This window comes from Cetorhinus maximus, chromosome 7 (genome assembly GCF_964194155.1).
Source record: "Cetorhinus maximus chromosome 7, sCetMax3.hap1.1, whole genome shotgun sequence".
NCBI lineage: Eukaryota > Metazoa > Chordata > Chondrichthyes > Lamniformes > Cetorhinidae > Cetorhinus > Cetorhinus maximus.
In genome coordinates, this window is record NC_135885.1 from 19,574,158 (window position 1) to 19,592,991 (window position 18,834).

General features: G+C 47.2%; 1 protein-coding gene across 2 annotated transcripts in view; it reads right to left on the reverse strand.

The window, feature by feature from the left end:
• Positions 1 to 18,834, reverse strand: part of gabrg3 (gamma-aminobutyric acid type A receptor subunit gamma3) — a 639,852-nt gene that overhangs the window by 239,628 nt on the left and 381,390 nt on the right. For both annotated transcript variants that reach the window (XM_078545150.1, XM_078545149.1), the window contains exon 6: positions 14,485 to 14,622. In XM_078545150.1, the coding sequence (XP_078401276.1) occupies positions 14,485 to 14,622 (138 nt within the window). The remainder of the gene's footprint in view (positions 1 to 14,484; positions 14,623 to 18,834) is intronic.

An 18,834-nucleotide genomic window follows, 5' to 3' on the forward strand; every position in this document is an offset into this window, starting at 1 on the left:
AAAGCTCAGCTGGTTGAGAAGAGGGCCTAGAGAAAACAAAGACTAGCAGTTCGTTCCCATTCTCAGCCCACTGTCTTCCTCTGCAGCAAACGCGGCAGAGAGTGCCATGCCAGAGTGGGGTTCCTGAGCTACACCAGATGCTTAACACAGAGCTGACCACCATGGCCCAAACCATTGTCTAACGAGAAGGAATGCTGCCACAAAGAAGTGATAGCGTGGATACAGCTAATGAGGAGGGACAGAGTGGACTGCAATGCTACAGTATTAGACCCAGTCCCTTACTGAAGCTCCTTGCACATGCTCAGGACATTAAGTCTACCAGCAGGGTTGCTGCTGGTAAAAAATTGGCCCAACCAATTGCACTTAACAGGGTGGCAAGAGTCCCTCGGTGATCTTGGGTGTTGGATGAGTGCATTTACCTGCAGCAGCCACCACTTCCCCAGTGGCACTGCTGAGCAATGAAAAGCTGCCAGCCTCTGATTGGTCAGCTGCTCTTGGTGGGGTCCTTGATCCTGGGGAAGGCCCACAGGGCCTTCAACACTTAAAAGACAGCCATTCATTAGGCGCCTGAAACTGCATACAAGCTGGAATTGTGGCTGGAAGGAACAATATGCAAAACATTACATCATTCATAACTAAGCCTTAGATGCCTGGCAGTGGGAAACGCAGCAAAAAGAGGGTGGCTCTTCTGGGGGTGGCGGGACCATCCTTTGGTGGCAACACAAACAGCAGTGCAACAAAAACAACAACTTACATGCATACAAATTAGGAGCAGAAGTAGGCCATTCGGCCCCTTGAGCCTGCTCCACCATTTGATAAGTCTGATCTGATTGTGGCTTCAACTCTACTTTTCTGTCTATAACCTTTGACTCCCATGTCAATCAAGAATCTATCTAACTCAGCCTTCAAAATATTCAATGGCCCAGCCTCCACTGCTCTCTGGGGAAGAGAACTCCACAGAATTATGACCGTCTGAGAGAAAACATTTCTCCTAATCTTAGTCTTAAATGGGAAACCCCTTAATTTTAAACTGCATTCCCTAGTCTGGTCCCTACCACAAAGGGAAACATCCTTTCAGTGTCCACTCTGTCAAGTCCTCTCAGGATCTTATATGTTTTAATACGATCACCTCTCACTCTTCTAAACTCCAATGGATACAGGCCCAACTTTCTTCATGAGATAACTCCTTCATCGGAAGAATCAGTCAAGTGAACGTTAAACTGCTTCTAGTGTAATTATATCTTTTCTTAATTAAGGAGACCAAAACTATACACAGTACTCCAGATGTGGTCTCACCGAAGCCCTGTACAGCTATAGCAAATCTTCTCCACTTTTATATTCCATTCCCCTTGCAGAAAACAACAACATTCCCATTTGCCTTCCTAATCACTTGCTGTACCTGCATGCTAACATTTTGTGATTCATGGACAGCCAGATCCCTCTCTACCACTGATTCTGCAATCTCTCTCCATTTTAATAATATGCTGCTTTTCAATTATTCCTGCCAAAGTGGACAAGTTCACATTTTCCCATGTTATACTCCATCTGCCAAAATTTTGTCCACTCACTTAGCCTATCCATATCCCTTTGCAGGCTCCTCAGGCTGGATTTTACACCCACCACCGTCCACCCCACCCCACCCCCTCACACATTGCCGAGTGTGTTTTTGGCAGACGGGCACATAAAATATATCGAGTGGCTAGCCCAACGCCTTCCTGCTCACCCTAATCCAGTCCCCATAATACAGGGGATGGGTAAGGCACCCCACTTGCCCTCCCACCCTTAAGCCTATAGAGAACCTGAAGTGATCAATTATTGCCCACTTAAGGCTCTCAATCTGCTTCCACAGCCAGGATATGCTGAGCAGTGGAATACCGTATTTTCACCAACAGCAGGAAGGAAGGGGGATTGGGGGTTCATCCTTTGAAGGGAGCTCGGTGCTCATAGAGGGAAAGCACCCCCACCACCCCTTGTGCCTTCCTGCCTGGCCTCCAAAATCCACCCCCCACCGCTCCTCTCGCCGCACCCCCCCCCCACCACTCCCTGTCTAGGGTGCCTGATCCACCCCACCCTAAAAGCTGGAACTTAACCTGAGTTCACCAGGATCTTCTTCCCAGATTCTCCTTGCAGTCCCACCAGCGTCCACTACTGAGTTCCGGCGCTGCTGGGGCTGCGAGAGCGGCTGACCAATCTGATTGGCTGACAGCTCTCGCGGGCAGGAGGCCCATTCTCTGCTTGTTTAGGCTGCTCGCAGTGTGTTATTGCTGCGGGGTAGCCTTATTTAAAGTTGGTTGGCTTAGGGCCAACAGTCCCTCTGGCTGGTCGGGGGCGGGGGGGGGGGGGGGGGGGGCGTGGGAGCTGGGTGAGCAGGAGGGGCCCCCCTCAATAAAATCAAACCCTTATGTCCTCTTCACAACATGCTCTCCTACCTTTCTGTCAGTGGCAAGTTAAGCAATTATACATTTGGTCCATTCATCGAAATCATTGATATAGATTCTTATTAGTTGAGGCCCCAGCACTGATCCCTGTGGCACTCTACTGGTTCCAGCTTACCAACCCTAAAATGACCCATTTATCCCTTCTCTCTGCTTCCTGTTCACTAACTAATCCCCTATCCATACTAATATGTTACCTCCTACACCCTGAGCTCTTATTTAGAATTGTAACCTTCAATGTGGCACCTTGTCAAATGCCTTTTGGAAATCCAAGTACACCACATCTACAGGTTCCCCTTGCCTGCTACTTCCTCAAAGAACTCTAATAAATTAGTCAAACATGGGCCAGGATATTGAGATCGGCGAGTGGGGGACGGGACCCGCTCACCGACGTGTAAAATGACGCGGGATGACGCCGGGCGGAACTCCCGATGTCACCCCGCATCATTTCAATTTTCAGGTCGACGGGGGCGCAGCTGAATCAGCTGTGCACCCACCAACCTGTCAACGGCCTATTGAGGCCATTTAAAAACTAACTAACGAAATTAATGGACCTGCCCGTCCAACCTTAGGGTTGGCGGGCAGGCCGGGAGCCCTGGCGGGCTTCAGGAAAAGCATGAAACCTCATCCATGGGCGGGATGAGGTTTCATGAGGGTTTTAAAAAATTTAATAAAAGTTTGAATAAAATTGATGGACACGTCCCAACTCATATGACAGTGTCACATGAGGGGACATGTCAGGGAAATTTTATTTTTGTCCATTGACCATTTTTGAATTTGGCGCCGATCTCCCTGCACTTAGCCTCAGGGAGATGAGTGCGCTCTTTTGCGTGCATACGCGAAAGAGCGCACTACCAGCTTAGGGAATCCCCCCCCACCCCTCACAGGGAGCGCTGGGTGGGCCTTAATTGGCCCGCCCACATAAAATGGCAGTGCGCCCCAATCAGGGGCTCCGATTGGTGGTGCGCCTGCACGGGCCCACTCCTGCACTTTCCCCCCAATGGGGGGAAAATTCTTCCCATCATTTCCCTTTCAAAACCCATGTTGACTCTGCCTGATTACATTAAGATTTTCTAAGCGCCCTGCTATAACCTCCCTAATAATAGATTCTAGCATTTTCCCAATAACAGATGTTAAAGTGGTGCAATTAAAATGAGGGATGCAGAATAGGCCATAATGGGGATGGCAGAGCTGGTGAATGTGGTCTCTGGCCTAGTAGACCTTGAAGCAAATCAATAAGAGGTTTCACCTTTGCTTGTATATTAATGCAAGCAAGCTTCCTCTCGCATACTAAATACTTTTTATTTTAGAAGGTTTGCCATGTCAGACTGAGGGATTTCAGGAAGACAGGATGAGGAGCACTTGATCACCTCATCACAGAGCAAGTTGCTGTGAACCATCCTGCACCTTTCATTTCATATTTGTAACTTTTCACCTCTGAAATGCTGCTTCTTCTTGGTGTAGAACCTGGGCAAAAATCGTTGGACTTGAAGCAAAATTAGGGTCCATCTGCTGTCTGTCCCTTTGACATGTCAGCTACCAATACAAACATGGGGTGTGGGTGGAGGAGATGGAGGAGAGGTGGGCATGGGCATGAGTAATTCTTATGATATTATCTTATGAATCCTCCGCATACTGAAAGCAGCGCGTGCCTTATCTGGAGACAAAACTGTGCTATCCCCTGCAATCCCAGCTGATGTAATCCTGATGGGCTCCGCAGAGCCTATACCTGCAGGGAGCAGGCAGAGATCCCATTCTGGAGTGAATGTCAGCCCCCTCAGTGGCAATCACAGATCCCATGGCGATCCATCAATTTTTGGATGCAAAGCCTGCTAACATGGGACTGGCAAAGAGAAAAATAAAACAAGCTACCTGAATTCATTGCCCTCGCATTGCCCCTCCCAGAATACCAGTCTGACAGGTGCTTCCTGACACCCCTATGGTGTTAATGATCCCAAATATTTGGATCGGTATCAAGGGGAGGGTAAAGGAACAAACCAAAGGTGCCATTGGAATTCCTACCCTTTATTCTGCCCAAACCTCTACAGTTGTTAGTGAATAAGAAAAGAAAGACTTGCATTTCTACAGCACCTTTCATGCTCATAGGGCCTCCCAAAATACTTTACAACCAGTGAAGTATTTCCTGAAGTGTTACTATTGCTGTAATGTAGGAAACATTGCAGCCAATTTGCACGCAGCAAAGTCCCACAAGCAGCAACGTAACAATGACCAGATAATCTCTTTTGGTGATGTTGATTGAGGACAATCCTCTGCCACTCTTCAGCATAGTTCCCTGGGATTTTTATTGACCAGCTGAAAGGACAGACAGGGCCTTCGTTTAATGTCTCAACTGAAAAATAAATACTTAAAAGAATGGCACACAACTATGAAGTGCACGGTATGTGTGAGTTAAATGATTCCACCTCGTTTTCTCAAATTGTCTTCCAGCGTAGGTTTAAGGTAAATTATTCCGCACCACTTCCTCAAGAGAGGAACTTGGTGTCTCACAAAGTGCACTCCGCAATATTCACAATGAATGTTACAAACACAACTCAACCCGGTCCAAATCACTTTGGAATATCTACTTTAGGAGGCGACAGCAGCAGCAGCAGCGATTAAGGAGGAAACTTCAGCAATATCCCAGCTAAGCTGCAATATGGCCAGGGAGCTCAGCTTGTGATCTGCCTTCCAGGTTACAAGCCAGTTATGCACGGCACATAAAAAGCATGTTTTACTAATGTCTCCTGTGACACATCACTGCCCTTGCAAAGGTTTTATTATAAAGATGCAGGGTGCCAGGTAACAATATCTGTAAAAATAATGACAGATTGGTTGCATCTGAATCCCCTTCAAGGAAGCAGTCAGGTCATTGCAAGAACAGTTTGAAACAGGCCAATGTAAGTTTAATCAAAGTCGCAGCCATTGTATTTATCACTGTTATTCTCCAAATGGCAGACGTTCATTCTGCATTCAGACAGCGGCAGTCAAAGATATTTATGCGCTACTTAATATATGGAATCATGCATGCCCAAGTGTTGAAGGCTAATAATGACCAAATCACCCTACATTATGCTGCAACAACACTACAATACACATTTACATAGCGCTTTTGACGTAAACATTTCAAAACCCTTAAAGCAGTGATCATCAAACATAAATCTGATAGAGAGCCACGTATGGAGATATTATGACAAGCTTGTTCAAACAGCAACATTTTTAAGAATCATCTTAAAGGAGGAGAGAGAGAGAGGTCGAGAGGTGCAGAGACTAAGGGAAGGAATTCCAGATCTTAAGGACGTGGCTGAAAACACAGCCACCAACGGTGGAGTGATTAAAATCAGGGTCGCTGATTCCAGGCTCTGCTGCTGATTTGCAGCTTGATAACACACAAGGTATGGTCAGCTGCTCGGACTGGAGGGCATTCTCATTGCTTGCTCTTTGCTCATTTGGCCAGCCTATCCTCAGCCAAAAATGCAGTGCAGGGGTGACCCTGCTTATTAAAAGTGGCTGTTTCCAATGAATCCTTGTCTGCATTGGGCAGAACTCAACGTTCACAATTATGTGTAGGGGGACTGTACTGTTATACCATTCACATACAGTGAGGTCATTATCTGGTATGTGTGATTGACATCACTGTGCCCTCGAGGGCATTTAAACCGATCAAAGCTGAATCTTGCTTCCGATGGTGCGTGAGTTCCTGCAATCCCACACACTTTGAGAGACTCGGTCGCACAATCCGGCCTGCGACTGTCTCTAGATCAAGAGCAAGGCTCTTGTTCTCTCAATGTGTCTTTAAAGGAAGTAAACAACAATGTAAACATTTACTTTGAAGTTGACTCACTGCCTACTGAGGAAAATTCAGCAAAAATACAAACACTGCAATAAGCCAATGGTAACACCAACAAAAAAACAGAAGATAATCGCCTGGAATTTTGACAGCCATTAAACCATTTCTTCAGCATCACTGCTAAAATTATGTGGGAGATTCTCCCCCAAGCAAGACTAGCTCATGAATGCACATTCACTATTTTACATTCTTTCTTACATTTTTATCTCCTTTTTTTTTTACCTTCTTAGACCAGGGAAGTTTAAGGGGGGATGTAAGAGGCATGTTCCAAATTTTGATGGTGCACTTAAGGAAAATTTGTTTCCACTGGCAGGGAGGGATGGTAACCAGAGGATACAGATTTAATGTAATTCGCAAAAGAACCAGAGGGGAAGATGAGGAAACATTTATTTTTACACGGCAAGATCGGGCACTGGCTGAAGGGGCACTGGGAGCAGATTGGATAGTAACATTGAAAAGCAAGTTAGATAAATATTTGAAGTGGAAAAATTTGCAGGGCTATGGGGATAAAGCAGGGGAGTGGAACTAATTGGATAGCTTTTTCAAAGAGCCAACACAGGCACGATGGGCTGAATGGCCTTCTGTTCTGCGCCATCCTGTGATGCTTAGCAATTAGAAGATTTCTCTTGGCACTGCTCACAGTCATTCCAGCACTGTGGTTTCTGATGTTTGCTGTGGCATCACTCTCACCACTCGGTCCCTTTCCATTTTGTGCTGAATTGCTATATCATTCACTTCCCCATCCATAATGGATCACATATAATCTCTGCTCCCTTTGTAGAATTAGAGCGTTTACATATTTGCATACTATTCAGCTTCCATCTGCCTTCTCTTCATCATCTAAATAAAAAGCTTGTCCATTCTAGGAATGTGAGGCAGGGAACATTTCTATGACATGCAGCATGTGTTTTTAGAAGAGGCTTTCATCTGCTTTTCTTACCACATGCACACAGACATGGTGGACAGGCTGGCTTCCTGTTCAATGAGGGCAAGTTATCTTTGGCGAGTTAGAAACAGGTAGGAATTTAGCACTGTCCCATTCATTCTTCCCTGTATCTCAACAGTCACCTGCAGCCTCTATCATTTGCAGGATTTTGGGCCAATCATCTGGAAATAGTGTTGATGGGCATTCAGGTGAGGTGAAGCACGAGCCTGGGTTTGGGTGAATGAATGATGGCTCCAGACCAAGGCCTCTATGTGCTTTTCTACCCCCAAGCACTTGCCACATACCTACTGCCTGGCAACAGTGCTGAAAGCTCAACGGGAATCAATGGAAAACGGGCACCAGTCAACTCGTGCGGACCAGAGGTTGGGATGAGAAACAGGGATGAAGGATTGACCATGGAGTTCCAACACTAGCAAAGTCTTCGGCGGGAATTTTCTGGCCCCATTGGTGTCGGGCGTCATGGCGAGAAGGAGGGACGAGCAATACGGTGAGAAAACCAAAAATCGGTTATACATCATCGTGAAACCAGCTGGTGATCGTCAGCTCCACCTGTCAATGGCGGACTGCGTTTCCTGCCACTGCATATCTGGAACGTCATTTAAATACATCTGCATCTAATTATAAGCCCTGTTCACCAGACTCATCCCTCCACATCAAATTTACCACCCATGTCAGTGTGATTTCAGAACGGCGTGCTTCATGGCTGTCTTTAAAAGGTGTGCACCTGGCAACCTGAACTTGGAGGGAAACTCAGAGGTGAGCGCACACAACCTTACGCAGCGCCCACGAGCATTGCCCGTAGGACATCCAGGAAGAGGCGCCGCGCATTCGGGGGAGGGGGGGCACAGGCAAGTTGCTTTTTGCCGGCTAGATTTCAGTGTGGTGCCAGGGAAAGGGCTCCAATGCGGGTGCAGGATATCACACATCCAGGGGGACACAGATGCCATCTTCGCAAGGGCACAGAACTTTGTGCATTTCGCCTGGGATCAGGAAAGCCAGGAAGCAAAAGCTTTGGGATTGGCCCAGGTCTCAGGTATTCCACAGGTGCAGGGTGCCATTGGCTGCACTCCTGTGCTGCTTAGATCTCCATGGCAACAAGCAGTCTACCGCAAGGGCTTCCACTTGCTGAATATTCAGCTGGTCTGCGGCACCACAAACGCATCCTCCAGGTCTGCGCACGATCCCCAGGGAGCGTCCACGACTCCGACATCCTTAGCAGGTCTCAGATCCCTGACATCTTCCAGGGTCCAGAGAGGCTGCAAGGTTGGCTCCTCAGGGACAAGGGCTACTCACAGAGTACGTGGTTGATGATGCCTGTGTGGCGGCCTCAGACTGCAGCACTATGACAGTATGAGGCTCACGCCGCGACCTTACTTTGGTGGAATAAACGATAGGCATTTTGAAAGTGAGGTTCCGGTGCCTCGACAGGTCTGGTGGAGCACAGCAATACAGTCCCCAGAGAGTGTCGCACATCATCATCGCTGGCTGCCCACTCCACAACCCAGTGCTGCAATGGGGGTGGGACCTGGCTGAGAAGGAGATGGAGGAGCTGCACGTATCCTCTGTTGAGGAGAACGTCAAAGGGGGTGATGGTGATGAGATCCTCGAAGGCGAGGATGCTAGTGATTAAGCCATCGCACTGGCCAGATGAGCAAGGCGCGCTCGGGAGGCCCTCATAGCTGCAAGGTTCATGGAGGATGATGACAAGATGCAGTGAGGACACTCCTGACATCCTCACCTTGCATCTGTGAACATTTGACTCCTGTGTGGCTGATGGCAGTGCACATACCCTCAGTGCTCAGGCTCGTGTCATAGAGACACAGTGGACGTCTTAATAGTCACTAAATTCCAGGAAGATGATGACAACATGCAGTGAGGACACTCCATGGATCTTCACTCAGCCTCTGTGAATGTTTGACTCCTGTCTGGCCGAGGGCAGCTCGCTTGTACACTGTGATCAGGGTCATATCATGGAGATGCAGCTCTGAAACTTTAAGTGCACCTGATCCTTTGTCAACCTTCAGCACCTGACCCCTTCAGGAGCACAGTGTCACTGGTGACAGATGCTGAAGAGATGGGGGCCAGCCCCACCTCAAAGGTGCCAAGAGCACACAGAGAGAATGACAGAACTCTGTGACACCTGCCCACTACATTCTGGCAGTAATGACAAGCACCACCGAGGTGCAGGCCTCAGTAATGTGTCCAGTGAGTGTGAGGTCGGACCATCACTTTGATCTGAAGGTTACACACTGCACAGGGAAGATGCCCTGGACTGAGACACCTGCCTTTATCTTGTGCAGGAACTAAGATTTCACACCTGAGTGACACGAAAACTGCTCATCACAACAATGAGCCATAGGCAAGGAGGCATTCTTGGGAGTTTATTTACAACAGTGAACATCAAGTACAAGTGATTAACACTCGTGCCCAGGCTGTGCCACTACATCCTCTTAACAATCCTGGCTCTGCCGCTCCGTCTTGGTGCTCCCCCAACATCCACAGCGGAGGTGGAGGCAGCCTGCTGACTGCTACACCCTGTCTGTGATGACCTTGACAAACCCCTCCTGGAGGGCTGAGACCTGGAGGTCTCCGGCCTTCTTTCAGGGTCCTGCTGTGTGGCAGCGGTGTCCTTCTTGGCCTGTGGAGCTGGAACTGCTAGGGCCCACAGGAAGAAGGAATTCGGAAGGGCCGGACACTCCCGGAGTCACCTGGGTGGATGTTCCCAGGCTGTACGCCTGCTGATTCTCCTCCCTACGGATGCCCGAGGGACCCTGGTTGACTCCTTGAGGAGGAGGGGAAGCTGGAGTGAGATGGTGCTGGGCCGCACCCCTCTCGCATTGACACTGTTGGAGGCCAACAATGGCACCAGCGATGGAGTTCAGCCTGTGCAGCAGTGCAGGAGTGACGTCCTGGACAAAGGTCTCCATGGCAGCCACCATCCTACCAGTGTTGACCTCAGTGCGTTGGCATGCTGGTGCTATCAACTCAGACTGAAGGGGGACAGACTCCTCCATTGTGCCTTGTAATCTGAGGAGTGCAGCAGACATCCCTTTCTGATGTTCCCGAGCTTGTCTTTGCAACTCCAGCAACTGAGGTATGACCGAGTCCACAGGCTCCTCATCTGACTTGGACTCAGCAGATTTTTGGCCTTCAGCAGTCCTCTGAGTGCCAGAAACCTGGGAAGTCCCTGCCTCCGCCTGCTGTGGATCAGACAGTGCTATGTACTCACCAGATTGTGACCCCAAGTCTACTAGAACTAGATCCCACCGAGGTGTGTGTCTCTGCGCTGGTGGAGGGCGTGGATGAGCACGGTGATGGGTCTTCAATGAGGGTGTCATCAGATTCTTCTTCCAAGGTGTCTTTGGGGCTTGAGTCGAGGAACTGGATTATGGACCCCCTCAGCTGCTTTCCAGATGTGCCTCCGAAAGCAAGGAGAGACAATTGGTGCATGGCAGGGGACTGAGGAACAGGGGAATTGACTCACAGCATGGTTGTCTGCTGGATCCTCACTTGGTTGAGCACCGCCGACCTCATCGTCAGCAGAGGAACGGTCCAGATCCTCGCCGGCCAGCTGGATGGCTCTGTTTTCAAAGTCTGTAAGGACCTTGATGTCAGGCCTTCCTCCACCAGTTTACGACATCTCCCTTTTGTTGTGTGCCAGCTTCTCCTGCATGAATACAGATGGAGAGAGTGTAAGAAAGATGCCTGCCAGGCCAGACGATAAGTATGCCTGGCATGTGCGGGTGGTGAGTGGTGCCATGGCCGGGATGAGGACGATGAAGGTGTGTGTGAGAGAGTGAATGGTGATGTCCATTGAACTGGCAGTGAGTGAGATCCTTGTGGATGTGTGCTGGGGTTGTGAGTGTGTGCGTTGAGAGTGACTTGCCCTTACAGAACAGAGGAGATCATTCATCGTCTTTTGGCATTGAGTGGTTGTCCTCCTTTGCAGGACATTGGTACTGACCACTGCTGCCACCTCCTCCCATGCTGGATTTGTCACCTTGCTTGCTGATCTTCACCTCACGGTGGGCCTCCACTGTATCTAGTAGGTGCCCGAGGGAGACTTTGCTAAATTTGGAGGCAGCCTGTATCCTCCTTTTGGCAGCCATGTCTTTGCCTTTAAATATGGCACCCGGATTACTGAAGGCCTGAGGCGATTGCGGGGCAGGTGAATCTGAGGACCCCCCCTCAACACTCCTGGGAATGCATTATTAATGAGGTGGGACGTGGCGGGAATGGGGCGATACGGTGCAAAAATTCGCCTTTGCAGCCAGCGGGTAAAACATCCTTTTGTCCCCGGCCTGGACTTTGTACAAATCTGGGACGATTCCGCCCTTAATGGCTGATGGGATCAGGAGACTCAAGGGCCTAAAGGAGTGAAAAAGAACAGCTGGTGGTGCAAAATGAGTGTCACACAAGTTCTGAGGCCTAACACATAGAAGGAGGCTCAAGCAGGCAGCTCTGTGATTCAGCAAGCCGTGAAGCCAGTTTGCCATCGTCCCCTCCACCCGCCAGTGGTGGGCCACTTTTCTCGCACATTGGGTGCCTAATTCAATACTTTAGCATCTCATTATAAGCCGGAAGCATCCCAACATGCTGGATCATCCAGGTACGTCGGCGTGATTGACGTGTTGCACAAGTGTACGTGAGTGACGCACATCTGACGAACTGCACTTAACTCGGGACTTCCAGGTTTGTTTATCTACCTTGCTTTGGGCAGCACTCACGGTCATCAGCGCCAGGCTTCGCAGGCTGCCCCACATCACTTTTAGGGGGTGCTCAGGAGCAGGTTTTTACCTACCAGATCAACTGTAAGGCGGGGGTGGCTTTTCCAAGGTTGCAGGGCTAGGGAAGGGGGAAAAGTGGCCTCAGGCAAGGAAAGAGGCTGCTGGGCAAGGTCTGTACTGGGGCAAGGGGGTGTCCTAGGGTGTGTGTGGGGGCACATTTTGATCTCTGCAAGTGGCCCAAAGATGGTGGGAGGGCTGAGGAGACAGTCTCCAGAGGAGATGAGGCCAGATGGAGATGTGAGGGTGTGTGCGAGAGAGTGAGTAGTGATGTTTCTTGAGCTGGCAGTGAGTGAGTGAGATGCCAGTGAATGTGTGATGGGCCTGTGAGTGTGTGAGTTTAGAGTGATGAGATGGTTGCCTTACCTCACAGCATGGATGAGATCATTCATCCATTTTCTGCACTGAATGGCCGACCTCTTGTATGCAGCACTGGCACTGACCACCTCCCAAGCCGGAGTGGTAAGACTGACGGGCCTCCTGCGGCCAGATTGGGGGTAGAGGACATCGCGGTGGGCCTCCGCGGCATCCAGAAGGCATCCCAGGGATACGTCATTGAACCGGGGGGGGGCTGTACTCTTCTTGGCTTTTGGGGACATGTCTTCACCGGAACAGTCCTGGGCTGCAAGCATTGAGAAGTATGCGCACGGCTACAGTTTAACTATGGCGTTGTGTGTGAGGTAGTGTCAAGGTAACGGTGTGGCGGGCAAATCAGGAGGCCGCCGCCAGTGAGATGGCCTGCTTCCTGCGGCTGCATAATTAATGGGGCGGGAATGGGACAATGTGGCACAAAAACCCAACATGCAGCCGGCGGGTAAAACAACTTTTTTTGCCGCCCGCTACCGCACTTTGTGCAAATCTGGGACGATTCCGCCCAGAGTGTGGGACAGCGGGAGGTGGCAATCATCGGTGAGACTGGTATCGAGCTTTACAAGGAGAAGGAATAGTAAAGCCTGAGTGCTGAAAACAATCTGATATCTTTGGGATTTAATGTGATTAGCTGTGTGGGTTTTAATTGAATTCCTTTTACTGAATGGGATTTTTGTTTTAGAAAGAAATGGGGAAACAGGAATACGCATTTATATAGCACCTCTCACAACTTCTGTACATTTCCAGCCAATGAGGTTCTTTTGTGAAGCGCAGTCACTGGTCTGAATCTTCCAAACTAATAAAAATCTCTGGCAATCCCAACCCCTTTGGTGTCTGAGGCCCACCACCCCTGCTCGGTTTTACATGTGGTGGCCAATTTAGAAATTTCCGGCCCGCTTTATTTTATTGTTCACAGAATCATGGGGCGGGATTTTACAGCCCCTCCCACTGACAGGGTCTTCCATTCCCGCCAAAGGCAATGGAGTTTTGAACAGCTCGCTGCATTTTACGGCCCTGCTCTCACTGCAATGGGACTGTAAAATTCTGCCCATAGAAACTTATGGCGCAGAAGGAGGCCATTTGGCCCATTGTGTCCATGCCAGCCTAAAACAAAATGTTAACCACTTCAAGTACATATACAAATATTTTTAAAAAATTTTTTGAGGGTTTCTGTCCCTATCCCCCTTTCACGCAGTGAAGTTCCAGATATCCACCAACCTCTGGATGAAAAGATTTTCCTCAATTCACCTCTAATCCTTTCATCAACAACTTTAAATCTATGCCTCCTGGTCACTGACCTCTTGGATGGGCGAAATAAGTTCTTCTTGTCCCCTCTATCTAGGCCCCTCATAATTTTACACGCCTCAATTGGCTCTCCCCTTAGCCTACTGTGTTCAAAAGAAAATCAATCTTTCCTCATAGCTTAAATTCTCTACTCCTGCCAATATCGTCTGTAAATCTCTTCACCCTCTCTAGTGTGATCACACCATCCCTGTAATGTGGTGGCTGTATGCGCTAACTAGTTTTATACATTTCTAACATAACTCCACCAGCTCTTATGTTCTATGCCTCAGCCAATAAAGGAAAGTATCCCATATGCCTTCTTAATCACTTGATCTACCTGTCTTGATGCCTTAAGGATCTGTGCACATGCAATCCAAGGCCTCTCTGTTTCTCTACTCTTCTCAGTATCCTACCAGTTATTGTCTGTTCTCTTAACTTGTTTGCCCTCCTCAATTACATTACCTCATGCTTCTCCAGACTAAATTCCTTTTGTCTCTTTTCTGTCCACTTGGCCAGTTCAATGGCTAATTAAACAACTAATCATATTGACTCAATTTTCAGCACGGCAAGCTGTGCTCACAAAATGAAAAGTTGACACTTCACTCCAGTTTCATTATGTACTCTGCATCTTCCAGCTATGTTGATTCCTCCAACGCATGCCTCCATTGCTCCAATTGATTGGAAGCACACTTAAATAACTGTTGTTGACCATAACACTCAACTGCAAGCAATATTATTAACTGGAAGTTCACACATCACAATTTGAGGAGCATAAAGGCACTTAAATGCTAAAAAGTTATTAGAATTTTATTTCAATACCTGCAGTTGTTTCAATGATTTTGGTTGTGTTTCTTAAGCCCAGGAAATCAAACTGGTAGAGCCGCCAAGACTTCTGATTCCCTGTTTTTACTGAATTTTTCCTCCATTTGTAGACCATCTCCTCTTTCGGGTATCCATCTGGAAGGAGAGCACAGAATAACTAACTTCTTTTGCCAAATGTACGGCACTTTGTTTACAATTGCACTGTAGGTCCTGCAACAAAATAAAATAACAAATTTGATGAACGGGCCAGATTCAATTGCTAAAGGGAGTTGGAAAGAAATTTTTTCAGCCATTTTCCCTAAGTGGTCTTCATTTTTGACCTTGCCTCTCCTGAGAGATCACATGACTCCCGAGTAGGATAGGGAGCAATGCTCCCCCCAAGCTGTGCAAGCGCGTGGCCTCGCAGTAACCTGGAATATATCGTGTAAGAAACAGGACACATAAAAATAGACTGACTGTGTTCAAAAAAATATGGAATGGACTGTTGGGAGTTGACAACAGTGAGTACCGAGTGCCCTCCGGCAACGACAAAACACGAGGTAGCGATCCACACAAACTACAAAGATCATTTCTTTCCAAGACAGTATATCAACAATCTTCTTTCTCAAGGACAATCCCACAGTTGCCAAAGGAAATAGTCACAGCCCCATCACTGGAAATCTTCAAGATCCACCTCTAGACCATTTCTATTGATTAGTTTTTCATGATCGTGACTATCAGCAGGTCACCGTCTGATTCAGTTGGCATTAGCCACATAAATGTTGGTGGAATACGGATGTTAGGCAGTGATGCCGACACAATCAAAGAGACAGGAAAGAAAAATTTGAGGGAGCGTTGGTGGGAAGTGTACATAATGTGGTAGATACGGGAGACAGTTTGGATGAATCAGTGGGCCGTTTTCTGTCTGTCATTGTTTGTATGTTTTTTTGACCATTTTAAACAGTAATCTGAACAAAGGATATTTGTATCCATCTTCAGCATGAAACAGAAGTCTTGCTTTTAGGAAAGTGCTTATTTCCACTTCTTAGCCTTGTCTTAATCACTCCCTTCATGAGTAATTCTGTTTGGTCTAGTTTAACAATAAGTGATCTAATTAGTTATATATCCACTGGACTCTTTATACTTACATGATAATTGGGGAAATATATTTCTGTTTAAATGAGAGATAGAAGATCAGGATTGATATCTCCAACAATTACCCTTGCAGACATCAAAACAGTAACATTTTGTCCCCTTCATTATTAATTTCTATTCCACACACTGGTAAAAATGCAATACAGAATATTGGCCGAGAAATCCTGGTGCACATTTTTAAGCGAGCAGGTGATACAATGTATGACCCGTGTGACTGAGTGGTGAGATCTGAGGTGCTCCTGTCATTGGATCATGAGCCTCATTTCAATGGAGCTGGTGAGCTGCAGAGAACGATTGGTGTCTGAAGGTTGGGCCAGTCTGGGTCACAATCATTGGCCAGGGGAGCTATGGTTGTGCAGAAGAGGGCAATTGTTGCCTGGCATGGTAGGTCAGTTAGGGCCTGAAAAATGGGTACCACACAGCCAAATTCATAGCACCATTGTACTTTTCTTTTTTGTTATTTAAAGAAACTGATATTGGCAGAGATTCTTCATAGCCGCAGAGAGAACAACCTTTCTCTCCTATCTGCAGAACTTTGCTACTCCTGAACCTTCTTTTTTAACCCATCACTGCTTTTTCATTTGCTGGTTTCCTGCTGTTTGGCATTAGAGTCCTAGAGCCATCATGGGCTCAAAACCACAGGATCCCTGGGCATGTATATTGGGGAGCTCAATAATCCATTCTCTAATTTATATCCCATGAATGCAAAGTAACAACACTCTGGATAATCAGGTACATTAGTTTGCTCTTGGAACTGTCGTGCTGTTTCCAGGTGGGTGAGTGAAGAAGACAGAAGGAACTTTAATAGGTATGATGCTGGTGGAAGGCTGTGTTAAAAATGAAAAACTTCCATAAGAGAATATTATGTGTGCTGCAGTTTAGTGAAGCAGTCATGACTATTTGTTATTTTACTGGAGATGGTTAAGCTTAAAAACTGCCGTAAAATATATGTCACTGCTACCGTTCACTTATTCTTCTAATGTCCCATAAATTTATTTGACTTTGCAGAGTGGAGGAAGATCACATAAGGACACATGATAAAAGTGCTAAGTCAAAACAATGATGATCTTTGTTTGATCTCCTGGCCTACAATCACTTTACTTAGATACCCGAGCCCTGAAGGCATTCACAGGGATGTAATGATTGGAGGACCACCTACACAGGCAATGTGGGATGCCAAATGCCAAAATATTCAGAACAACAAAAAATGGAAGAGAATCTTAGAAGCAAAGAAATGCCTGTCCAAAAAAGACCCAAAACCTTTCATTAGCAATGACTTATTGAAGAGCACAGTCGCTGTTGGTACGTAGGCAAACATGGCAAGATTGTATGAAGGAGAAATAGCATTGCATAGGGTTGCTACTTCACTGGACTAGTAACTCAGAGAACTGAGTTAATAATTGAAAAGATATCAGTACAAAATACACCATGCCAATTTGAGAATTGTAATTTAGTTTACAAAATCTGGTGTCTGTAAAAGTAACCATGAAGGATCAGGTTACCGTAAAAACCTCAAATGATTCACAAATGTCCTTTAGGAAAGGAATCCTGCCTATATGTCACAGCAGTCCCACAACAATTGATGCCTCCTGAAGTGGCCCAGCGAGACATTCCATTGTGTCTCTTTTCTTCTCCGCCGATGCTGCCAGGCCTGCTGAGTTTTTCCAGGTAATTCTGTTTTTGTTTTGGATTTCCAGCATCTGCAGTAGTTTTTTTGTTTTTATTCCATTGTGTCAATCTGCTATAAAGGACATGGCCCACTACCACCTCCTCAGGGTAGCTAAAGAGAACAATAAATCCTGGCCTTAAAAACGAGCCCACACTGTGAGAGTGTATTTTTTTAAAGATGAATGACTAACCATCTATCTTTGAGGTGTTAGTTGAATGTTGGTGAAGAAACTAGAAACATTCCTTGCTCTTTGTTGAGTGTTGCCAAGGCACCTTAAATGGCCACCTGAAATAGTTGACCGGGACAGCACCTCAGTTTAAAATCTTACTGCAAGAGTGCAAAAAATCCCTCAGGACAATATAGTAGAAGATGGGATCAAAAAGCAGAATACTGCGGATGCTGGAAATTTGAAGCAAACACCTAGCTCTGATGAAGAGTCACACAGACTTGAAACGTTAACCCTGCTTTTCTCTCCAAAGATACTGTTAGACCTGCTGAACTTTTCCAGCGTTTTCTGTTTTTGTTGTAGAAGGAGATGGGTTGGAGTAGGTAGTTTCTTTTATTCATTCATGGGATGTGGGCTTCATTGGCTAGGCCAGCATTTTTGCCCATCCCTAATTGCTCTTGAGAAGGTGGTGGTGAGCTGTATTCTTGAACCATTGCAGTTCCTGTGCTGTAAGTGCACCCACAGTTCTGTTAGGAAGGGAGATTCATGTTTTTGACCCAGCAACAGTGAAGGAATGGTGATATATTTCCAAGACAGGATGGTGGGTGGCTGGGAGGGGAACTTCTAGGTGGTGGTGTTCCTATGTGTCTGCTGCACTTGTCCTTCTAGATGGTAGTGGTCGTGAATTTGGAAGGTGCTGTCTAAGGAGGCTTGGTGAGTTCCTGTAGTGCATCTTATAGAAAGTGCACACTGCTGCCACTGTGCATTGGTGGTGGAGGGAGTGAATGTTTGCGGATGGGGTGCCAATCAAGTGGGTTGCTTTGTCCAGGATGGTGTCAAGCTTCTTGAGTGTTGTGGGAGCTGCATTCATCCAGGCAATTGGAGACTATTCCATCACACACCTGACATATGCTTTGTAGATGGTGGACAGGCTTTGGGGAGTCAGGAGGTGAGTTACTAGCCACAGGATTCCTAGCCTCTGGCCTCCTCTTGTAGCCACAGTATTTATATGGCTAGTCTAATTCAATTTCTGGTCAATGGTAAACCCCCAGGATTCAGCGATGGTAATGCCAATGAATGTCAAGGGACCATGGTTAGATTCTCTCTCATTGGAGATGGTAATTTCCTGACACTTGTGTGGTGTGAATGTTACTTGCCACTTGTCAGTTCAAGCCTGGATATTGTCCAGGTCTTGTTGCATTTGGACATGGACTGCTTCAGTATCTGAGGAGTTGCGCATGGTACTGAACATTGTGCAATCATCAGCGAACATCCCCACTTCTGACCTTATGATGGAAGGAAAGTCATTGATGAAGCAGCTGAGGATGGTTGAGCCTAGGACACTACCCTGAGGAACTTCTGCAGTGAGGTCCTGGAA